Raw genomic sequence first — 26,008 nt, 5'->3', positions numbered from 1 at the left:
GAGCAATCAGAACCTCAAAAGAACGCGTAGTAGCTCGTATAGTAGTTGTTGTACAATGTCTTCTTGTGACTGCCTTATAAAAGGCATGGAAGGTGCCTCCAATGAGGCAAGTTTGATCCCGAACAACTCGACACTTATCCGCTGCGACGCCAAAATTTTATCCTGGGGAATGCGCCTTCCATAGACATGGAAGATGCATTTTATGAACAGTACGAATGCGCCATCGGACATTGTTCATCTGAATGTAATTTTCTTCCCTACAAAACAATGTTAATCCAGAAATACCCTGCAAAATAAGTATTATGACAGTTTAATAATTATACAGAGTAGTAATTAGTTCCTATCCTTCCAGGATCAGGAACTAGTCAAGGTTTCAGCTTAGGGATCCCAAATAGACCTAAACTGGACCGACGCCTACTGTCCCTTCTACTGGGGCGCGTCCTCCCTTGGTCACTCTCCTCTAGTGACTTACGTTAACTTACCAGTTTGCCAGACATCAAGTTAGCCCGTCAACCTGTCGGGATTTCATGTCAGCTATCCGGTCAGCTCGTCGACCTATCTGGACTTCGTACCAACTATCCGGTCGGCCGGTCGACCTAGTTGGACTCCATACCAGCTATCCGGTCGGCCCGTCGACCTAGCTAGATTTCGTACCAACTATCTGGTCGGCCCGTCGACCTAGCCGGATTTCCTGCACACTTAATCAAATGGTTAGATCATAAAAAGACCTAACCTAACTTACTTGTCATTCATCAAAATCCGAGTTAGACTGTTAGTGCAAACCGCACCAACAATCTCCCCCTTTTTGATGTAATAACAACTTGAGTTAAGTTAGGGGAAAACATGCAATCATAAATAGACACATGATATGGTTAAGTTTTTCAGATTTTGATTTGTTTCAACTTAACCCTTTAACTCTCCTCATTTGACATTCATAAAAAAAACATGAATAGATATAAAAAAAAATTCTAGGGAAAGTAAAAAAAAACATTTATAATACAATAATTCACAGGATTACTTTGAGGGAGAAAAAAAAATATGATAACTATAATATTTAAAAAATTTGATAACATATGTTAAAATATGTTCAGAGATAATTTTGAAACCCTTTTAGTACCTCAAAATGATAAAGAAAACAACTTATTAACAAAAAAAAAAATTTTGAAAAGAATCTTTTCAAAAACTTTTTCATGGTGTTTTCAAGATATTTTGTAAAACAGATCTTTCAAAGTGTTTTCGAACCTTTAAAATGCTGGATATAAATACTTTAAAAAAACCTACTAATTTTAAAAACTTTAAAGTTTTAAAGAAAATATTGAAAATGCTAAATTTTAAAAAAAAAACTTAAAGGATTTAAAGTTACAGTTATGTAAAGGAAAAAATTAAAATACTGTGTTATAACATTTAAAATTATTTTATTAAAAAAATTAAAGGATTTAATTTTTTAAAACATATGATAATTTATTAAAAAAATAAAATGAATTTGTTGAATTATTAATCCTCCCCTGAATTTGAGCTTATTTTTAAAATAATCTAGTCAACTATAAATTGTCCTTAACTGTTTAACCGTTAATTGCTAACTAACTATTAGAAGATAGCAGTGTTTACTTGGTTAGTCAGAAGCAATTAGTTCAGAATGAGGATCCACTACAGGGTTGCTTGATTCAGCCAAGACGCTATGCTTTTCTATTATTCTAAATAATTTTTTCACCCTTTCATTTAATTGTATGTTCTCCATTGTTAGCTTTTTGATTCAGTTCTGATGAATAATACAATTAGGATATTCACTATCACCTGGACATCTAGCTTTTATATCATATAACGATTATGTCTCTAATGAATGTGGAGTATTATCGAAAGGAGATTTTCTACCAATGTATCTTAGGATAGGGACTAGTTCACTAATAATCTATCAAATTAAAAATAATTATTTAGAAATTACAAATGAAAGTTAGTTAATAGTCTTCGATATTTTCTCTTACTAATATGTGAAGAAGTATAACTCTACTTATTTATTTGTTCACGTTCAATATTATATAGTTTTTGGATTTGGACATGCTCCAAAAACTATACCCGCTTCATTATACGAAATCTTACTTACATAATAATGTCCATATAAAAAATTACATTTACCATTAAAAAAAACTTACAGGTAAAAACTAGCAAATCCCTTTAGGTATTGAACTGAAGTAGTCATTTGATATGTCTGGCTTGATGAAAAAGATCTCCGATGGTATGTAATTGGAGAGCAAAAAATTGATGAATCACTTCAACCCAATTGAATCTACCTTGATTTTTAAAATCATCTACAATATCTATAAGACTTAATGGAACCTAATATGTACTAGAAGAAAATAACACACAAATAAATATATACAAAATGTATAATTTACAAAATACTAAAACATCATCATCTACTTCAACTCTATGAGAATAGAGTTTAAGCAACTCCTCAATTCTTAATCTAATAGATTCTTTTTTATTAAAAAAGTGAGCATGAAAGAGGTCACTCAATGTATTAGTTGAGTTCATAGGAACAGAAACACCTCTATCTGAAATACCAAGCAATAGAGATACATTTCTTCTAGTGAAAGCAACTGAGACACCTAAAAATTTAAAATGATTAGTTTTCTATTATGTGTTTCTAACTTTCAAAACTAGAAAATGTACCTGAAAATATAAAAGTTTGAGATATTGAATCTCAACTTTGAAATATATTACTAGTAGACTATAAATTTTTTGAATATCTTGTATGTCCAAAAAAATAATAAAAGGGGATTATTTAATGATCACTTTGTGTCGATCATGTAAACAAATAGATCCAGAATCCTTTCCTTTCATTGTTGGATGACCAAAAAACCATTATAATGACCTAAAACACTAGTCCATTGGAGTTTATAGTCAACATCAACTGATAACTAGAATTATTCCAAATATACATTATTAACATAAATAAACAAATATACATATGCACAAATAATGATTCTAAGATTTTGACATTGATATAATACTATGTCTTCTAACTTCTATATCTTAATCAATATGTTAGGATGGTGCTAATTTTCATATTACTACCATAACGATGTTGATTTTTTAGACAAACATTGAACCACATTAGTCTGACTTCTCTATTTTTTAAAAATTAAGTGGTGCTAACTTTTAAAAACTAACATCATATTCAGAATTGTCCACTTTCAGGGTAGTGTTCTTCTTCAAAATTAAGCACTAAAGTGCACTCGAAATTGTTTTTAAACTGCTAGTTCTTAGAAACTACTATGGATAAAAGACAAATACTCAACATATCTTTACAACACCTTCTTGCAGCATTCTAAAACATAAGTAAAAAAGGAGAGGAAGGAGATAACCAGTATTTCAATGAAAATCCTAACTCTTTTGCCATGAGCTAAAAGTTGAACAAGATGACCTATATCTAAAGTTATAACCGCAGAAATTTAATGTCAATTTACAAATTTTATAAATAAAAATATTAAAAAGATAATATTTGTGACGTGCCATGTGAATATCAATGCGCGAGAGCTATTAACTCTTAGCCTTAGCAAGCCTCTTTTCGTGTTCACGGGCTGTATAGTTTGCAATTTTTACAATGCAAAAGTCTAATTCTTCAAAATACCGAATGAACTTTTCTCAAAACGATTCATTAATCGTTCTCTTAGAACAAAAATCTCTTCCAAGCCTTCAAAAAGATTACCTTCATAAATCTCAGGTAAAAGTGTGACGAAATCTAGAAAGGATAAGAGGAACCGTGGCATGCAAAGTTCTAGGTACCAAAGCTACGGTCACCAGCATCCCCTAAGCCTGGGATTATGAACCTGGTAATTCAAAGCAATTGTCTGTCAAACAGTTGAGTTCATGGAGAGCTTGGGACGAATTTTATGGAGCCGACAAGGATCAGAGGCATACCCTTTCTCATTTACAATAGGATCTAGCATTCCGGAATACACGTGGAGCCTGGAGAAAAAACAAACAGCACTATTAGTCAGTTTTTCACCAAACTGGCAAAGAAATGTTTTGTTCAGTTGCTGAGTTTAGTTACCCAGGAAATTTCTTGCTGAGTTTTTGCAGAGCAGGAGGTGCAGCAACAGCGGATATCTGGTAAGTGCACTTGGAAATTAAGTGTAACTAAGATAAAATATGGTACTGAAAAGATGGGAGGGTTGTGCACTCAACTATTTTCATTTGCTTGTTGTTGACTCCACGGTCTTTTAACAAGTCAATAGCAGCAACTATAGTACCACCTGTATCACAGAATTACATTATAAATGATGGCACAGAGGCTCATTTACATTTGAAGTGCTTCAATACACTAGAAAACGGCCACTGGCAGTCTGTTAAAAAAAGGCTTGATTACTTCGATGAGAAACTTGAAAGAGGGGAGAGAATGATAAAAAGATGTACACAATTGATGGAACCCCATGTGAAGTTTTGTGAGCCTTTCTTCCTCTTCTTCATATCTTTGATCCAAATGATTGAACCATGAAACCATATGATTAGGGGTACGATCCCTCTGATCAACTAGGGACATGATTTTTCATCATTTAGCATTGGAGCGAAAATACTCTATATGATCCAAAAAGTTGCCTGTGGTGTGTATTTTTTGCTTTAAAGCACACCAAGGTTAACTTTTCTTTGATGTTAGTTTATTTTGGAAGGAGGCAAATAAATATGAAATGAACAATAATAATTGGATTCTCACTGATTTACTCTTGGAAACAAACATGTAGGATGCAAATGAATCTTTGATGAAAATATTTGACTGATGGGGCAATGGAAGCATACAAGGCATGATTAATTGCTCAAGGTTTTTATCAAAAGTTGGGTTTGATTATTTTGACATCTATTCACTAGTTGCTTGTATAGCCACTATCTGAGTCCTACTTGCTTTATCTTCTCGTATAGCCATTATCCAACTCCTCCTTGCTTTCATCCATAATTTTCAATTTCTTTTTTGAGTGCATCAGATAGACGTGAATGAATACCTTTTTCCATGATGACCTATATGAAGAGATCTCACAGAGCAACTTAAAGGTTTTATCAAGTTAATAAAAGAAAGTAGCAAACTAATTTGATCTCTATGATTCAGCTAAGCATCACCCCGATAGCAACACAAAAAATTTGACTATATTATTTTATCCTTTGGTTTTCAAATTAAATATACGAATTGATAAACCCTTTATAGCAAAAAGGTGGGTGACATATTTAATCTTATTTATCTAAATGTCAATGATATTCTCATTCTAACCCCTGATCTTGATTTGATTGATGATATCAAGATGTTTTTGTCATATCTTTTGATATGAAGGATCTAGGTAAAACTGTCGTGACCCTAGGACTTATAATTCAGTATCTCTATCTTAATCTCACTATATGGAAAAGGTATTGGATAAATTTGATATTTCTGATTATTCTCTAGTATTAGCTTCTTATGATATCGATATTCATTGAATAAAAGATGATGCACCACCAGTGAACCAAGAAAAAAAGTATTATCACAGCATTTGAACATTATTGGATCTATCAAATAAGACAAGCCCTGATATTGCCTATGTGTTGTCTCTAAACCCAAGGGAAGTTCATTTGCAGTGGAAACATTTGATCCAAAGCCTGCAGACCTGATTTGAAGGTCGAAGACTTTGGATTTATCAAATAGACTAGTTGAGCCAATCATATTTATCAAATGTAGATTACCAATTGGACTGAGCAGACTGCACAAGCCAAGCAGACTAGCAGTTGGTTGAGCAGATTGATTGGGTCGGGTGAACCAAGTGAACTAGGTTGGATGTGCTGAGCGAACAGATCAAAAGAGCACCTTTGGTAGATTGACTGAGCTAGGTGTGTCCAAAAGATGAGAAAAATTGGGCACACTAAAAGACCATATAGGACAAGCAAGTCATAATGACAAAGAAGAATTAGATGAACTAAAGGGGTCAAATATAAAATGAATAATTCTATATTATAGAATTCCATTAATTAATTACAACCAAACAAATGAATAGAATGAATCATTGTTCCCTCTTAATTTTAATTTATTCCATTCCTAATCTTATTTCAATTCCATTCAATTGCATTCTACCGTACCAAACACTCTTAGATTTAATTTCCAGTCCAATGGAAACCAAGTATAAAGTAGAAAAGCAAGATGTACTAGTTATCCAATGGGTTCCTAATTTGAATAATGTTTGTTACATAGAAAGATTTTAAAAAAAAAATGAATTTTTCTATAGACAAGCCACCACACAGAGCAATGCCACGTTGTTAGGAGATAAATGCTACATGAATAACACCATGACCAGCAAAAAATAATGCACTAAGAAAAGGAATCATACCAGTTGCAAGCATAGGATCCAAGACGAGTATGCGTGACCCCTCTGGAAACTGATCAGGCAAGCTGCAAAAAAACACAATGGAAGAGTTTCATTACCACGAAATTTTAGTTCTTTAGGCTGTCATGACATCCATCTGAACTACATGATATTAGTCACACAATGACCTTCAGATTTTGTAATGTGAAAAGCTCCACAATTCTATACCAACAAAAAACACAAGCAAGCAGATTTCTGCTTACTGGGAGGTTAACAAAGGAACCATATGCCTACATCAAGGATACTAGAGAGTATTAAGATAGATTTTCACATAACAAGCTCAAAAGTGGATGCAAACGCTAAAAATGGATGCTTAAAAGTTAAAAGTATTAAAAGCCTATAGCATTCAAACACAATAGATTTTCAAGTTCCAAATTGCCACATCAAATTTTCTTGAATCAGGAGTATACTTGAGAGTTAATGTAAGGAGTTAAAGCCTGTCACCATCATTGTTGGAGACTAAAGAAATTAAAAGAACTGTGCATGCAAGATGCAACGGACAACCAAAAACAAATCTTAAAAAAGAGTGAAATCTATAGACAGAAAGAGATTATATAAGAGGGAAGAATAGCAGGAAAAATAGATAAATGAGAATGGATGTTTCATCGGCACAACACAATACAGTGGCTCTTACTTGTTCAGATATATTGAAGGCTCTAGAGTGGTCTCATCCCTCCGCAAACCTTAATTTCAGAAACAAATAGGTCATAATACAGATAGCAAAAACAGTGGTGTTAGTCCAGACAGGTCATAATACAAAATCAGAAGTACATATATGTACACATATATAAACTGGTCAAATTTTAGAATTACTTTTAGTACTTTATATGAATATTCAAAACACCAAAATTATCACAGAATGCTTAGAGATGACAACCCAGTAGCTGATTTCCATGTCTAAAGAAGTGTCAAAAGTTTTTTTTTTTTTTTCCATTTACTAATATCTGTAAAATATCAATTGACTCTCAAATAAGTTTCTGCAGTTAGAAAGGTAATAGAATGCATAGTGTAAGGAAACAGTCTCCATAAACATTTAAATCAATAAGTTCTCTCCTCACCAAGGTGGAATGTTATCGTTGCTGGCAAAACTGTTGAGGCATGCTCTGACAATGCAAGACCAGCTCTCAAAATAGGGACAATCTGATAGGCAAAGAATGTGCATTTATAATATAGAAATACAAAGGTTATGAGACAAAGAACTAAGATTAAATAAATGATATTAGACAATCTTATCATGTTATCAATCAACTAAGTTATATAACAATATCCACACCGCCACAGGTTCACGTGGGTCGATAAATTCAACTGCAGCTTCACCCATTGGTGAGTCTATCTCCCCACTGACTGTAGGCTGCAAGGAAAAAAGAGTAATTAAAGTTTGCATATCACATTAAACTTTGGCATACAATCATCCTTTTACCAAGTACAGATTATAGAATGGCGAATTAGTTTGTAAAGTATTAACTATTACAAGGGCATTGAAAGCCAACAACATTGGTGAAATTATGATTCTGCTATAGAGGTTTTGTTGTCATGCATACAGTGTCAAAGGAAGAAAACCTCAAACAATAAATTTTCTAGCCAAGGCACAATGGTGAGGTTGCTTGAGCATGCCCTGGGTGATCAGGGATAACTAAAAATTATTCTTTTTTCTATGAAAAGGTATGAGCTAGTGCATTGATCTTTCCCAAACCTAAAAGTAGTAGAGGCATTTTGCACAGGGAAGGCCTTTTTTTCTTGAAAAAATTAACAATATACCAGTGGACAAAATATGCTAATCATATGTTTTGAGTGATTGATATAAAAGACCACCTTGGGATCAAATTCAGCATTTATCACTAATTAGGGTGAGATCCATTCCTTCCTTTCTCCTAATACAAAAGATAGAAATAAGCATTCTTAACATATATGACTATCCATGACACCATTTATTTTATTGGAACGGATTTCCAAAGGAACGGATTTCCAAAAGCACTTTTATGGACACCGCAAACTAGCTACAAAAGCTTACAAACAACATTATAGTAGTATCACTCCACTATATCAAATGCATGTCATAGATTGAATATTTATGGGAATAAACCTCAATATATGGCTCAAGAGATGGTACCTTGAACCATAAATGGAGAACAAAATTAATATGGAAATGGATATGAAGGGCACTATATCAAATGCATGTTAGAGATTGAGTCTTTTATGGATATAAACATTAATATATGGCTCAAGAAATGGTACTTTGAACCATAATAGACAACAACATTAAGATGGAACCCTAAGATTCAAGGAAAGAAAAGAATAGTTGAATCAATACCTATTTAGCCGAAGCTAATTTTTAGAAATGATGCTTTAACCAGTAAAAGAAGAAAAATATCAAAATGGAAATGGAGATGGAGCACTTGGTGCATCCATAGGTTTGAGGGAAAAGATTCAACACCTATTTAGCTGAAGCTAATTTTTAGAAATGATGCTTTAACCAGTAAAAGAACAAAAGTATCAAAATGGAAATGGAGATGAAGCACTTGGAGCAACCATAAGGTTTGAAGGAACAGAATAGACACCTATTTATCCTGAAAAGAAAATATTAGATTTATATAATAACCACAACAGAAGGCCAACCTCGAAAGTTTGATAGGAGAAGAGAGAAGTACTTGTTAATTTGAGATGATGGTAGTCTATATGTAGTTAAGATTTCAGATAAAATGCCTTGTGCTCTTAAAAAAAATATAGATAGGTACCAGCATCTAGAAATGATAAATAGCGTTTTGATAGTATCTCAGTACATGGAAATAATTCCAGCTAGACTATAGATTGACCATAAATGATTACCAACAGCTACAGAACAAGTAGCTAAAAATATTATAGCTTACCAACCAGTCTCTCGTTGCTTCATATATAAGTAACCTCCCGAGTTCAGCCATGGCATTCCCTAGGTAAATAGCATTTAACAAGATGCAATTAGCAGCTATTACATTAACCATGTTTCAAGTAAACAAGATGCAGATATTGTATTTGTTTACTGACTTTTGTTAAATAAAACCTACGAATTAAGATTGTGTGTAATATGCTTCATAGAACTGAAAAATAAGTACACGTTATAGATTCTCAATAGGTTTGGATAACAGAAATACAATTTTCAACTTTAGACTACGAGCACCAATAATCATGATATGAAGAGTGTCGTGTCTTTAGTAGTACAAAATACCATGTAGGTCAAAGGGAGATTGGACAATCATTAGGTAACTGAGAAAGCCGAGGCAACAAACCCAAGATTACCAAGAAGCGAATCCAACGCACGCTACCTCGTCACCAACTTAAGAGAGTTAACAGAATATTAAGTAGTGTCAAGAGTTACGCACTAAAGATTGCGCAAGGCGTCTGCTCGTTCCTGAGAACAGAGACCCAGTGCTTGATCAATGGATGCGGAGGAACAAAGACCTATGCCCAAACACAAATCAGAGAAACAAACAATAAGGAATAACTGGATAAGAATACGTGGCAAGAATCCAACCAGCATTCTATCATCGGAGACGGTCTTCCCTCCCATCGCCGTGTCGGAGCTGGCGGCCGAGCGGCCAGCTAGTCGCCGCCGGATCGGTACCTTGGGCAGGGCGGATCGCCGTTAGATAATATAGGGTTAGGGGAGGGGAAAGAGGGGAGTACCCGGAGGGGAGGAGCTGCTACGGTAGCGGCGGGGAGGCAGAGGAGGCGGTGAGATCGGACAGCGACATGTTGGCGGGACTGTGCCGCCGACAGGAGCCGCGCATCGGGTGGGAATTGAAGTGGCGAAGCGATGCTTCCAGCCATGAACTGAGGCAAGCAGCTTCAGGACTCTGTGCTCAGTAGCAGTATCGGATCTTGAATCTCGAGGGAGGAAAGTAACGATAAGAGATAGAGATGGAAGCCAGGTTTTTAAAGAGTTCAATTTCATTTTCACCCTGTACACTGATTATTTATTTATTTAAGTAAAAATCAAGAGATTTTTTAAAAAAAATAAAATAAAAGTCAAAATAGCATCAACACATAATTCTCCTAAAAATATTTTTATCATAATTACACTCATTCATATCTCCCTTATAATTTATCTCTAAATTATGTGAGCTTATAATTAATCATCAAATGGTTAGGAGGTAGGAAGATTATTTTTCCAGAGAGCATGTATCCGTCAAGAATTGATTTTTGTCCCATTGTAATAAATTTATCATCCTTTAACCAATTGAGCACTTCAAGGAAAAAATTATCATAGTTTATTATAATAACTACAATAAAATTAGTATAACGACCCCGAGACACTATGCGATGGTAAAAAGTAGAACGGACTTCCCTACAATTAGGGTTTGAAACACAAGTCAGACATTTCATACGCATGTTTGAACCACTCGTGATGTTGAATCATTTGTCAGGACCTATCTGTGCTTCTCGGATTTCCCCGAGTGAGTAGTGGAAAATTTCTATGGGGGGCAGACCAATCACCTTCCAGATTAGTCGATTTGCATATAGAGAGAAGTGATATGTTGGGCGCCTCTTATGTGCGCCTAGCATACGCGATAGAGGGGAGTGCCTGTGTGGTAGTGGAACTTTGGGTTTAACTACTAGGGTTTTGGTTTTAGAATTTAGAGGTTAGGATATAGTATCAAGTCTAAAAAAAGCATCTATCTCTCTCTCTCTGTCTCTCTCTCTCTCTCTCTGTCTCTCTCTCTCTCTATATATATATATATATATATAAAGTTTTGATATGTTGCACACCTTACTTGTGCATATCTGTGGGTGACTACGTGGGATTCCGGACGCCTCGAGTCAATTTCAAGCACTCAACGCTTCCGAATGTAATCCAGACACCTAGAATCTCACTCAGTCGTCCACAAATGCACAGAAACAAAGTGTGCAACATATTAGAACGGTCCATCCTTTAAATACAAATAAGACTTCTACCGATGATACTATAACCCAAGACTCCTATCAATGTTCTACTAAACATACCTACAAAATAGCTTGTGACCCAACAAGTAACCTAGTCGGCCAGACTTGTGACCTAGCTTTCCAAGAATATCAAGAAAACTAGAGTTATTTGGTTGTTCAAGCCCCTCTACATCCAACTTGGACTATATCACATGACTTATTATTTCCTCAACAGTTACTTCAGCAAATAAATATTCATCAACTAGATTTAGACTCTTTAATCTCTAGACTTGAAAATCTTGAAATTATTGGTGATAATCTGACCAAATGTTGAGATAGAGATAAAATCTATTACAAACGAGGAATCATTAACCTAGATCTCACTATTAAACCCCAAGACTTACGATATACAGGTTGGAAGACAGAAAAAAGTGCAATGCATATCAAACAATTATTAAGTTTAGGCGCTATACAACGATTTACGTCTAGACATAGAAGTCCAACCTTTTAGTTAATAAAGGCGTAGAATAAAAACATGGTCAATCTCATATGGTTTTTAATTATAAACAATTAAATGATAATTATCAAGAAGAATATTATAAAATCCCTGATAAAGAGCAATTCCTCAATAAAATTCAAGACTCTAAATGACACTCCAAATTTGATATAAAATCAGAATTCTGACAAGTCAAAATGCATCCTGGGTATATAGAATGAACTGTCTTTTCTTACCCCAAAGGACATTTTGAATGACTTATAATGTCTTTTAGTTTAAAAGTTGCACCCGAAATCTTCCAAAGAAAAATGGATAATAGTTTTTAAAATATCTCTATGTTTACTTGTATTTATATTAATGACATCTTAGTTTTCTCCAAAACTAAGTCTGAACATTTTGCTCATCTACATATTATCTTCAACTTGTTTGAACAATATGTGTTAATTATTTCTCAAAACAAAATGCAATTAGCTACTACATATATTGATTTTCTAGGAGCAAAAATTGGACAAGGCAAAATAGCCCTCCAACCACATATATCTTCTAAAATTCTTACTTTTTATGATAAAATGAAAGATACTAAAACTTTACGAGCCTTTCTAAGTCTTCTTAATTATGCTCGTCCTTACTTAAAAGACATTGGGAAAATTAGTGACCCCTTATATAATAAAACTTTTTTAACATGACAAAAATACTTCAACCACCACAAAAAAAAATCGACATTTAGCGATAGAATTAGAGACGAAATTATTGTTCCATCTCTAATATAGAGACGGAATTATACTTCCTTCTCTAATTAGAGAAGGAACTATATTTCCGTCTCTATTTTAGCCTTTTTCGAAGTTAAAAATGAATGAATCAGTAAAGATTAGCGACGGAAATAAAATATTTGTCTCTAAATAGAGACGGAAATTTTAATTCAGTCTCTAAATAGCGACGAAATATTTATTCTGCCGCTATTTAGACACAGAATTAAGTTCCGCCGCTAATTAGAAAATGCGGGCCTGCCCTAAATCACGATAAATAGTGACAAAACTATTAGTTCTGTTGATAATTAGAGACAGAACTAATAGTTTTGTCACTATTTATTGTGATTTAGGGCAGGCACACACCGTCTTTTGCCTCTCCACTACGTGTTCGGGAAACCTCCGACGACCATCTCCTCCAGCGTTTTCTCTTCTTGTGACGGTTCCATCTCTGACTTTCATCTCCTCCAACGTCCTCTCCTCCGTTGATCTTCCCACCATCGGTATGATTTATCTTTCCTTCTTCGATCTCTATTTTACCAGTAGTTAAACCCTAATGGTAACGATCTTGGTCGGCTGCGACCTCGTGGCGATGACTTACCTAGCCCAGAGCTCGCGACGACGACCTTCACCGGCCACGACCTTAGTTAGCCCCAAGCTTTGCTCGCCCCAAGGTTGTAGCAGGGAACTTGGGCGGCCCTAAGCTCATGCCAGCAACTCTGGCCGGCCTTGAGATCGTGGCAGCGAGCTTGGGTCGACTCAGGACTCACTACCATTTCATCTTGGCCAGCGCTGCCGTTGGATTGGCCAGCCCTCTTAGCCACCCTTAGCTCACGACCAGGGAATTATCACTTCTAGGGTGTAGACTTATATTCTGGTTGATTTTAACGTAGTTTAACAAGTTATAGACTTTTTATCTAGTATCATTGATTTGAAAGGACAACTTCTTAATTATATACTTAATCTTTTATATTCATGATATGGTTTATGAATACATTGAATCATGTGTGTAATACCTCTATTGTATTAATTACATACTAAGTAATCAATCTTATGTTTATTAGGATACAATATTCATGAACAAAGATTAGATGTACAATAGATTAGAAAATGGATTTATCCAAGATGAATATTTTGCTGGAGTTGAGGAGTTTGTGAACTTTACAAAGAGTCATCCAGAATATATGGATGGTGCCACGTTATGTTGTTCGTGTAATCATTTCAAATGTAGAAATAAAACTTTTCATGATGAGGACATTGTGAAAGTGCATCTATGTAAAAAAGGATTTATTCTTAATTACTACAACTGGTACTGTCATGGAGAGCTTTATTTGTCTCACCATTTTGGAACTTCGGTTGCTTCTTCATCTAACACAACTCCTTTAGGGGAATCATCCTCTAATGAGAATGCAATGCAATCAATGGTTTATGACACTATGAATGTTGTTGATCATTCAAATATAGATGAAATATCAACACTTAAAGTTCAGCAAATGTATCATATGTTAAAGGCTAGTAAAAGAGAAGTGTGGGAAGGGATTCCATCTGGTCATTCCTAATTATCAGCTACTGCGAGGTTATTGAACATCAAGGTAAAACATCATTTTTCAAAAAGATGTTATGATAACATATGTCAATTGATGTCTGAGTTACTTTCTGTTGATAACATAATGTCTGATAGTTTTTACAATATAAAAACATTGGTGAGGGGTTTAGATTTACCTGTAGAGAAGATTGATTGTTGTATTAACAACTGCATGATATTTTGGAAAGAAGACAGTGAACTGATTGAATGCAAAATCTATAGTCACCCTCGTTATAAGCATAGTAGTCACATACCAGGGAAGAAAAAGAAAAAGAGTGCATGGAAAATTATATATTATTTCCCATTAACTGCTAGACTCCAATGCTTGTATGCATCTACTACAACAGCAAGCTATATGAGGTGGCATCATGAGCATGTGCACGAAGAAGGTATAATGTGTCATCCTTGTAACTCCCTTGCATGGAAACATCTTGATACAATATTTTCCTCATTTGCAATGAAACTACATAATGTGAGACTGAGACTTTCTGCAAATGGATTTGGCTTATGATGTTGCAAGCAAAACTAATTTTAGATTGCATGCTGCATTATTATGGATAATCAGTGATTTTCCAGCATACTCAATGCTATCGGGATAGAGCACGGCTAGTAAATTAGCATACTCACATTGCATGACAGAGTTTAACGCATTTTTATTACCCTGTAGTAGGAAGGTATCTTAGTTTGATAATCATCATAAATTTTTACCAGTTGATCACCCTTTCAAAAGAAATAAGAAAATTTTCATTAAGAATATAGTAATCAGAAAAATTCCTCCAACAATCAAGTCCAGTGAAGAAATCCTTGACCAAATAGACAGTTATGGTTTTCCACCAATATCTGAGACTAATTCTGATGAGATAGATAAATACATCATTAGGCAGTGCAAGTGTGGTTGGAAGAAAAGGAGTTTTTTTTTTTGGAGCTGTCATATTGGAAGTATCTACTCATTCGTCATAATTTAGATGTGATGCACGTTGAAAAAAATTTCTTTGATAATATTTTCAACACTGTGATGAATGTGCATAGAAGAACTAAAGACACTACAAAATCACGTGAGAAATTAAAAGAACTAGTCAGCAGACCAAAGTTGCATCAGGATGAAACAACCAATAAATTTCCAAAGAATTATTATACATTGGACAAAGATGATAAGCAAGCTTTATGTAATTGGTTGAAAGAAATCAAATTCCTAGATGGGTATGCCTTGAATATGGCTTGATGCATGGATATGAACAGGTTAAAGATGTTTGGAATGAAAAGTCATAACTATCATGTATTCATGCAAAGACTTATTCCAGTAGTTTTTTATAACTTACTTCCTCAAAATGTTTAGCAAGCACTCATATAATTAAGTCTATATTTTAGAGATTTGACAGCAAGATATATTATGATGGATGATATGTTTCAACTAGAAATAGGCATTCCTCTCATACTATGTAAGCTGGAGCACATTTTTTCACCAAGTTTTTTGATTCAATGGAACATCTACCAGTACATTTAGCATACGAGGCATGAATAGTTGGTCCTGTGCAGTGCAAATGGATGTATCCATTCGAACAATTTTTAAGAAAATTAAATAATAATATTCATAACAAAATAAGTGTTGAGGGACCAATCTGTAATGCTTATCTGGTTGAAGAAACATCCTCTTTCTGTTGTTATTATTTTGCTGATAATGTGAAATTAGACATCACAAGTGTCCTAGAAATTTTGATGATACTCAGCTGATATGTTAGGATGTATACTAAAAGCCTAGCTTTTGGTATAAACATTTATCTAGAAATAAGAATCACATTGGTCAAATGTCTACATTTATGATAAATGTAATTGTTCAATTAATTTATATTGTAGATAACATGGTGTGTAGTGTCACACACAGAAGATCATGTTATCGGTTCCTTATAAATTATAAACAGTAGCTCACGACCAAGATGGAAAGGAACAAACCATTGGAAGGTCGTAGTGTAATTAGGTATTAGTTTATCTTAACTATATAATTACACTAGTACACTTAGAGTGTATTGAGTAGGACCATTTGAGGTCGTTTCTTTTATACTGACTTTATAAAGGAACAAAGACATCAGTTATTATGGAAGTGTGTGCTCTTAATCCTAATATAATAACAAGCACATATATTTGATATTTATTTCTTTAATTTATCAATGGGTGAGATTTAGTTCGATAAATCAATAAGCCCGATAAGTTGGGAAATGATATCACTTATAGTGTGTGTTGTTGATTATAGAAGGAAACTGTGTCCTAGTGATCTAGGTTGAGAATGTCCCCAAGAGGAGCTCATAAGGATTGTCATGTTAAACCCTGCAGGTGGACTTAGTCCGACATGACGATGAAGTTGAGTGGTACTACTCTTGGACTAAGATATTAATTAAATGAGTTGTCAGTAACTCACTTAATTAGTGGACATTCGACATCTTAAACACAGGGAGACTAACACACTCATAATAAGAAGGAGCCCAAAAATATAATTTGAGATTGGTGCGGTAGTTCAATAATAGTTCTCTAGTGGAATGAATTATTATTGATAAAATTAAGTTGTGTGTTCGGGGTGAACACGGGATGCTTAATTTTATCGGGAGACCAAAACCAATTCCTCCTCTCGGTCCCTATCGTAGCCTCTTATTTATAGAGTACTATGCCCACCTATACCCACCTTCGTACCCACGATGTAGGGGCCGGCCAAGCTAGCTTGTGGTTCAAGCTAGGGCCGGCCAAGCCTTGGTTCATGGGTGGCCGGCCCTAGCTTAGGTGGTCGGCCCCCATTAAATTAAAAAGAATTTTAATTTTAAATTTTTCTTATGTGAAAGATATAATTTATTGGAGAGATTTAAAATTAAAATATCTCTTTTAAAAGGATCTACAAAAGATTAAGAAAAGAGATAAGATCTCTTTCCTTATTTGTAGATAGGAAAGATATTTTATTTTTTCTCTTTGTAAATTATTCACATGTTGAAAAATTAAAAATATAGAAATTTATTTTTATCAACCATGAAGGGATTTTAAAGGGAAAATTTATTTTTTAAAATTTCCGAAGACAAATAATGAATTTTTAATTGTTGATTAAAAATTATCTTGTTTGCTCTCCATGAGGTGGTCGGCCATTATACAATTGATTAGGAAATTTTATTTAATTTTTCTTAATTAATTGTTATCAAGGAAAGTTAAGGAAATTTTATTGTAATTAAATTTCCTTATTTACCAAAGCTAAGGAATATAAAAGAGGGGGTTGGGGTGCCTTCATGAGATACAACCTCTATTATTCTCTCCCTCTTTTTCCTTGGTGTTGTGGCCGGCCATATTCTCTTCCCCTCTTCCTCTTTGAGGTGGCCGAAACTCTTCCATTGCTTGGAGCTCTTGTGGTGGCCGGATACTACTTGGAGAAGAAGAAGAAGAAGGAGAAAAAGCTTGCATCCCTTGGAGCTTGGTTAGTGTTTTTTCTTCATCCTTGGTAAAGCTTTTGTTTTGGCCGAACCTAGCTAGGAGGAGAAGAAGGTGCTTTGGTGGTTTCTCATCTCGGAAGATCGTTGCCCACACAACGTTCGAGGTTAGAAGAGGAATACGGTAGAAGATCAAGAGGTTTTTTTTTTCTAAAAGGTATAACTAGTAATTTTTCCTTTCTGCATCATACTAGTTATTTTTGGAAATAATACCAAATACAAGAGGCTTACGATTCTAGTATTTCGAATTTATTTTTCGATGTAGTGTTCTTATGTTTTCTTCTTTTCCTTGTGATTTGATTGTTCCTTTCGGTTAACATAAAGTTATTTTAGGAAATTAAATATTAGCTTTCCTTAAAAGGTTTTGTCTAGTCGGTGGTGGTTGTTCCCATATCCAAGAAGGTTATGTGCCTCGCCACGTCAGTACTGGGAACCAATTATGGAAATTAATATTTAATGGAATTAATAACTTAGGTGATTTGGATCGAACGTGTTAAGTTCCGCAGGAGATCCAAGTCTAAACCTAAAAGAACAAATAAATTAAACTTTGGATCAAACGTGTTAAGTTCCGCAGGCGATCCAAGTTTAATTTAAAAGAACACATGGTAGCTAGGAAAAGGTTCAGACCTTTATACAAAATTTTTGTACAGTGGAACCATTAGGTTTTCCGAGTAGCAACCCACAATTGGTATCAGAGCTAGGGTTTTGCCTCTGTGTATTTGGTATTAGTTTAATTATGCACATGTCATACATAATTTAGGCAGGTTAATAGTAGGATGTGCTAACTTTGTGGATGCAGGATCCAACTATTATGGCTTATAGTTATTATGTGTGTGATTGGACCCTTGGACATGCCAAGGGCATTTTATTGTGTGTGCATGATTGTATTATAAAATACAGCAGGAGCTGTATTTAGTTTTATTAGGATTTTATTTTTTGATCTAGTTACATGTACATTTCTTTTATGGAATATAGGATCGATGGATGTAAATTTTATTTTATGTTCGATCTAGTTTACATGTACATTCCTCTAAGGAATATAGGATCGAAAAATATAAAATTCTATTTATGTCTCGGATCGAATCTTGCAAGGCATGGAACCTTTTGAGGATCAGAGGCGCAGCGGAACAAGGAGCAAGATGGATGCGACAACTAGACCCGGTGGCGGTGGCCAAAGATGGCAGCAGCTAGGGTTGGCGACACACGGAGGACAGCAATAGATAAAAGCCATAATAGTTGAAAATTAGTTTTTCTATTTATTGCTTTTTATGCTGTGTTGTGTGTGCTTGTTAGTATGCATGTTAAGTAAGCTAGCATAGTCAAAATTCTTCACTTTAAATAACTAAGTGGGAGAGGAATTTAATTTTAAATAAATTCCATGGTCTCCATTACTGGTTTATAAGTGATGCAACAAGCTTACGCGTTGGCTTTGAGTGCCTTCCTCCATATCGGATGAGCTTGTTTGCGGATCACTAGATTAAACTTCCATTTTGGATGACTATAGGAAGTTAATTAAGAGCGTGTGATCTTCCCCATTGGAAGGGGCATAATCTTATTAATAGACTAAGTGTCAAGTAATGGTATACACTTAGGCACGTCTAATAGTATCCTCCCCATCGGAGTCACTGCTATTATTTGTGTGACCGAAGAAAACCAACTATTAATTTGTCAAAAAGATAAGTTGACAGAATAAAAACCCTCTCTTACAAATGTTGAGTTTTTGTATACGTCCACACTATCGTGGCATACAAAAATTCACGGTGTATGAGGTAATTTTATTGGTCAGGTTGACGAGAAAATAAAATTAATGGGAAAATTTCCTCTTACAAATGTTGAGTTTTTGTATACATCCACACTATCGTGGCATACAAAATTTACGGTGTTTGAGGTAATTTTATTTGTCATAAAGATTTATTGACAAGATAATTAATGGGTAAACCCCTCCTCTTACAAATATTTAATTTTGTATACGTCCACACTATCGTGGCATGTAAAATTGACGGTATTTGAGGTGTTGGTGAATTTAAATAATATTGTTTGAGGAATCAATGTTATTTAAAATTCAAAAGTTTTGACCAAATATTTGATCAACGATAGATCAACTATTAATTTTATTCGTCATAAAGTAAAGTTGACGAGATAATAAAATTAATGAATAAAATCTCCTCTTTGATTTTGTATACGTCCACACTATCATGGCATACAAAATTCATGGGGATTTTAAGGAGTTGGTCTTGACCAAATATTTTTGTGATTCTTAGAATTTAAAATGTTTGTCAATTCCCTAGTTGTTATACTATAGAAAAGACTTAGTAGTCCCAATTGAAATGATTGGAAATAGGACTTGGACATTAAGGTAGACTGTCCTCTTAGAATTAAGAACAAGATAGGTGTATTTTATTCATTAGTTGATACATGTTTAATGGTATTATCTACCGGTACCTGGTGTGTAGATACAGGAGCCACTGATCATGTCTGCAATTCATTGCAGGGGTTCCAGGAAACCCGATAACTATATGAAAGGTAAATCACCGTCCACATGGGCACTACTGTAAAAGTGGTAGATGTTGCAGTGGGAGATGTTTATCCTTTGATAAGAATAAAATATGGATTTTAAGTAATTGTCTTTACATACCAAGTTTAGAAAGAACTAGTTTTCAGTTTCTAAACTATTCAAAGAACTTGATATTCTGCCTCTTTTAATAACAAAGTTGTTATTAAGAAAAAGAGGGAAGTTATCTATTCTGGTATGTTGATTGGCAATTTATAAATTCAATAACTCCCACGATGTAACAAATGGAAATTAGTAACACATCTTCTAACTTTAAGAGAAAGGAACCTTCGGAAATGAACCAATTATTTCTTTGGCATCTAAGGCTAGGTTATATTAACTTGAGTAGGATTCATTGGTAGCTGATGAACTTTTGGGTTCATTAGTAATGGAAATCTTTCCAACCTGCGAGTCTTACTTGGAAGGAAAAATAACCAAGAAGCTTTTAAGACTAAGGGGTATGGAGCCAAAGATATGTTGGAATTGGTTCATTCTGATTTGTGTGATCCTATGACTATCCAGACAAGAGGCAGTATCGAATATTTCATAGACAACTATTCAAGATACAAATACATTTACTTAATGTGCCGCAAGACTAAGTGCTTTGATTAGTTCAAAGAGTAAAAGGCTGATGCGGAGAAATGTTAAAGTAAAAAATCACTATGGAAGATCGTAGTGGCAAGTACCTCTTGGGAGATTTTAGGAGTTACTTATCAGAAGTTGGGATTCAATCCCAACTAACTGCACCTGGTACACCCCAACAGAATGGTGTAGTAGAAAGAAGGTATAGGACTCTTATGGAATAATTAGATAGATGATGAATTATTCAGAAAATTACCAAATTTGTTTTAAGGATATACTCTGAAAATGAAAGTGAACATAGTACCTTCCAAGTTAGAACTCTCTACTCATATAGAATTGCTGAATAGGTGTAAACCTATTTTGAAGCATCTTCGGATTCGGGTAGTCCAGCACATATGTTAAAGAGAGACAATAATAAGTTGGATAGGAGTTCACTTGTTTGTAAGTTATCCTAGATAAACAAAAGTAGGTTTATAGTCTTAAAAATCAGAAGGGCATTGTTAGCATCAATGACTGATTTTTAGAAAAGGACTATATAGTGAACCACAAGTTCATAAGTGAATTTGTTCTTACAGAAATAATAAAAGACATGTCTAATCTAGTATCAACTGTACAAGATGAGATACCACAAGGAAACTGCAACACGTATCACAAATGATACACAATTGCAGAAAGTGCATCGTCGTAGTGGGAGGGTTGTTAGGCAACCTAAAAAGATTCATGTTTTGGGAGAGTTTTTGGACTCGATCTTTGGAGGACATGAACCTGATCTCCAGACATATGACGAAGCACTCCAAGATAAAGATGCAGTATCTTGGCAAAGAGTAATGAATAATAGAATTAGAATATATATATTCTAATAAAATCTGGAATCTTATAGAACCACCAAATGGTGTAAAAGCCTTTGGGTGTAAAAAGTTCTATAATAGGAAAAGAGGGATAGACAGGAAGGTAGAAACTTTCAAAGCAAGGCTTGATGAAAAAGGAAACTTTTTCACTGGTAGTCATGCTTAAGTCTATCCGGATTCTTTTATCTATTTGGCAAGTGGATGTCAAGACAACATTCTTTAATGGAAGAAAGCATCCATATAAAGCAACCAGAAGGGTTCATTGCAAAGGGCTAAGAGCATCTTGTGTGCAAGCTCAATCAGTCTATGGACTGAGGCAAAGCTTCAAGGTCTTGGAACATCCGGTTTATCAAAGTAATCCAGACCTATAGATTTATTTAGTAACCGGATAAGTCTTGTGTATACAAAAGGTGTGATGGAAACGTGGTGGTATTTCTTGTACTATACATAGATAACATTTTTGGTAGTTGGAAACAATATCAAAATGTTGTCAGAAGTAAGGGTATGTTTGTCCAAACAATTCGATATAAAGGACTTGGGAGAATGTATATATTCTTAAGATCAAAGTAATAAGGGATCGCAAGAAAAGAATATTTTACTTATCCCAAGCTTCATATATCGGAAAAATCCTTGCTCATTTTAAGCATGCAGAACTCTAAGAAAGGTTTCTTACCTTTTAGGCATAGAGTAGCTTTATCTAAAGAGATGTCTCCGAAGACATTAAAGGAGATAAAGGACATGAAGGCAGTTCCTTATGCTTCGGCTCTGGGAAGCGTAATGTATGCAATGCTGTGTACGAGACAGAAATCTATTTTGCCAAGGGCATAGTTAACAGATATCAAAGTAACCCTAGACAAGGATATTGAACTGCAGTAAAACATATATTAAAGTACCTTAGAGGCACTAGAGATTATATGCTAGCTTACAAGGCAGTTAATTTGGTCCCTGTGGGTTGCACGAATTTTGACTTCCAATCAGATAGGGACAATAATAAGTCAACCTCGGAGTTTTGTGTTTACTTTAGGAGGAAAAGTCATAACTATGGAAGAGTGATAAGCATAGGTATTTTTTCTGGACTCCACCATAGAAGCTGAGTATATGACAAGCCTCTGAGGTAGCCATAAAAGCTAAATGACTCAATAACCTCAAGATGGACTTAGATATGATTTCTGGTTTGTCCAAAGATTATTACAATTCATTGTAATAATAGTAGTGCAGTAGCAAACTCGAAGAAACCATAAGTCTATAAGGCAAGTAAACGCAATAGAGCGCAAGTACCACCCAATACGAGAAATCGTATAAACGAGAAGAAGTTGTTGCTGCCTAGATTGCATCAAGTGATAACCTAGAAGATCCTTTCACTAAAGCCCTTAAGGCAAGAGCTTTTGATGGGCATGTTGAAGGTTTGGGAATCAGATGTATGGAGCAGATATAGCAGCTTAGTCTTTTAGTATAAGTGGGAGATTGTTAGGATGTATACTAAAAGCCTAGCTTTTGGTATAAACATTTATCTAGAAATAAGAATCACATTGATCAAATGTCTACATTTATGATAAATGTAATTGTTCAATTAATTTATATTGTAGATAACATGGTGTGTGGTGTCACACACAGAAGATCATGTTATCGGTTCCTTATAAATTATAAACAGTAGCTCACGACCAAGATGGAAAGGAACAAACCTGTAAGATACCAGAAAATTAAATAATAAATATTATTGGATGAAAATCTTATTTGGATTTTTCAGGAATTTTTAGAAATTTTTTGGGATTTAAACGGAGTCCGTATGATCCATTTTGAGGGGATGGATTCGGGGTACAGTAAAAACCTGTTTGGAGTATCCTTTAAGTAGGGGTTGATTGAGGAATTAACTTAGTATTTAATTAAACTAACCTAAGTTTTATTAACCTAGGTTTATATTCCTTCTCCTTTCACCCGACTCATTTCTCCCGACCCCCCTTCCCTCGGTCCCCATTTCACGACCTCCGGCGACTAGGCATCGACGGCGATCTCCGGCAACTAGGCATCAATGCCGATGACCTTCTCCTCACGCTAAGGCCTTCCCTTTCCTCTCCCTCCTGAGGCGTGGAGTTTTTCTTCCTCCCCTTTCTCGCCCGCGCGACTTCCACCTTCCCCGATCCATCTTTACTGCCGACGTTCAAGATGCCACGCGGCCGGCGGACATCTCCCGATCGCATTAGTGTTGAGCTGCCACTGATCCTGCTTTCTTCTCCGCTGATCATCGGAGGCTATTGGGTCGTCTTCCTCTTCGGGTAGTCGCTTGCACGGGAAGATCTTCGGCAAGGTGGAGGAAAGTCGAACCCTAATCGTCGATCCTCTCCCGATATGGTCGCTGCCGCCCAGACATTGTCGATCCCCACAGCTACTCGTGCCAAACGTGATCGCGACAAGGGAGGAGTTCAATTCTTGGTTGATGCCCTAGCGCCGTCGATTCTGATCAACCCACCGGCGGTCAAGAGGAAGGGGATCTGAACCCTAGATCTAGTCCCTCGTTACCTCACCCGTGTGTTGCGGCTTCAACTACTGGAGCCCTTGTTCCAGCCCAGAATCTGTTGAATCTTGCTGTTGCTATCTACACTGTCGCCAGCCACCTATTGCAAGGAATCGTTATCGGATCAGTGAACCATTGGAGAAGTGGTTGTTGACATGGAGTTAAGGTAAGGTTAAGCACTGATCTTGTATTTCATTATAGGGTAATTGATAGATTTCTTTGATTTGGTGGTTAGGTTAGTAAGTGATGGAATGGTGGGCAACAATAAGTTTCATATTGTGATTTCCAACAGTGGGTTGCTCCAATCATAAGCTAACAGTAGAGTGCATTGGAATTGGGTAAGTTATGCTATGGATTTATTACATTAAGTTGGATTAAGTTGTATTGGGATTGGATGAATATCATGGTTTCATGTTTGTCATTAGGAGCATTAGATTGATTATTAGATGTGAGGTGTTTAGTTTATGATTAGAAGGATTTATGATGAGTTTGGATTAGTATTTGTTTGATGATGAATTATGTGAGTTGGAATCAAGAGGTGTTGATTACTGAGTTTTGGATTGATTAATAGATTGTGGATTTTGTTTGGATCTAGAGGGAGTTGGATTAAGAATTATTTGGAGGATTAAATAGTGATCAGGTTTAAGTGGAGTTATCCGAATTGGGTAGAGATTTTATTTAGCTATTTTAATTCTTGTAAATTTAGCTAAATAAAATATATATATGGACTGATGCAGGACTTGGATTGGTGACGATCGTCTCGACATGGGATGATTTGACTCGATCTACTTTTTAAGGCGGGTATTTCTTCCTTGACTCTATGTAGATTTTATTGAGCTTAGTGCATGGTTTTATGTGATGGATTAGGCTACTTTTCCTTATATCGTATTTGTTGGTTGCCTTCCTGCTTGATCCTTATGCTTGATCTTTGAGATGTCCTAGTTATATCATATGCAGTCTCTACTCTTGATTTCTACTCTTTGGGATTACGCGTGTAGAGTATGTATAGTGGGGATTGTCGAGTTGTTGGGTTTATCATGCTGATTTATGCATATAATGTTGATTGTATGTAGCTTGGTATGTATTTTAGGAGTCATCATGTTGACCCTACATTTGCATGTTGTATGTACACACGTGTTTGGTTATGTATTTTTGGAGGAGTTGTGTTGATTGTATGTTTATGGTTTATACACGTGTCTGATGTGGTTATTATTGGAGGATACATGTTGATTGTACTTACGTTCGGTGCATATGTGTCTAGTGGATTATTGGAGATTTTTGGTTGATTATACGCGTATAGTTGTGTATATGTGTTTGGTGGGATACGTGGTGGTATCATGACGATTATACTCTTGTTGGAGGTATTTTTGAGGTTTGGAGTTATTGCATGGATGATGATTATATATATATATAGCATGTTCATCATTCATTGCATCTGATGACCATTGTCTCCCTTGTGGTGAGAGAGTCATCAGTTGGTTTGGTTTAGCACTGCACACTCGGCCACTCATGGGTAGTGGTAGTTGGAGCAGTCTTGTCCTGTCGTGCCACCCGGTCACGAGGTTTAGTGAGATCCGGCGTTGTGAGCAGTCAGGGACCCTGATGCTATTTAGCTAGATAGCTATTAGCGGACTGTCCGCCTCGACCACTATATAGTGGGCTGGAGGGTAGTACAGTCGTCACAGACCCAAGCCTCTCGGTCATACAGGGGTCGTGGTGTCTAGAGAGGTGGCGGGGGTGACCATGGAGCATGCATACGCAGTTATTATTCTTGCATTTGATGCGCGGTGCATCTGCATTTGCACACATGCCTAGTAGTTACTAGTTGCATGTGATTGTCGTTGTTGCACTTGTTTGAGATATGATTGTTGCACTTGGTTGCCATGCTGCATACATGTCATTTATTTTACATGTATATGCAGTCGTACTTACATTGCACAGGTGTCACGGGTAT

The 26,008-nt window shown here is 35.5% G+C and overlaps 1 protein-coding gene across 1 annotated transcript; it reads right to left on the bottom strand.

The window, feature by feature from the left end:
• Positions 1–3,370: 3,370 nt before the first annotated feature.
• Positions 3,371–10,273, bottom strand: LOC122021208 (uracil phosphoribosyltransferase-like). Its single transcript, XM_042579295.1, has 12 exons — positions 10,041–10,273; positions 9,889–9,978; positions 9,737–9,815; positions 9,248–9,306; positions 7,654–7,731; positions 7,439–7,520; positions 7,015–7,063; positions 6,345–6,406; positions 4,189–4,256; positions 4,055–4,110; positions 3,922–3,969; positions 3,371–3,830 (listed from the first exon to the last, which is right to left on the bottom strand). The coding sequence occupies exons 1-12, from the start codon at positions 10,182–10,184 to the stop codon at positions 3,779–3,781; spliced, it is 867 nt and encodes a 288-aa protein (XP_042435229.1). The 5' UTR covers positions 10,185–10,273; the 3' UTR covers positions 3,371–3,778.
• Between the last annotated feature and the right edge of the window lie 15,735 nt (positions 10,274–26,008).

This window comes from Zingiber officinale, chromosome 9A (assembly GCF_018446385.1).
Source record: "Zingiber officinale cultivar Zhangliang chromosome 9A, Zo_v1.1, whole genome shotgun sequence".
NCBI classification, from domain to species: Eukaryota; Viridiplantae; Streptophyta; class Magnoliopsida; order Zingiberales; family Zingiberaceae; genus Zingiber; species Zingiber officinale.
Note: the sequence above shows the minus strand (reverse complement) of the source record. Positions and strands in the feature narration are given on the sequence as shown.

What these genes read in the sequence shown, in the direction of transcription:
- LOC122021208 (XM_042579295.1), bottom strand. Translation starts at nt 10,184, where the DNA reads ATGGCTGGAAGCATCGCTTCGCCACTTCAATTCCCACCCGATGCGCGG. An exon ending in GACGCCTTGCGCAATCTTTA is followed by an intron (nt 9,307 to 9,736) that starts GTGCGTAACTCT and finishes CTATTTACCTAG; the next exon opens with GGAATGCCATGGCTGAACTC. An exon ending in CCTATTGTAAATGAGAAAGG is followed by an intron (nt 3,831 to 3,921) that starts GTATGCCTCTGA and finishes TTGAATTACCAG; the next exon opens with GTTCATAATCCCAGGCTTAG.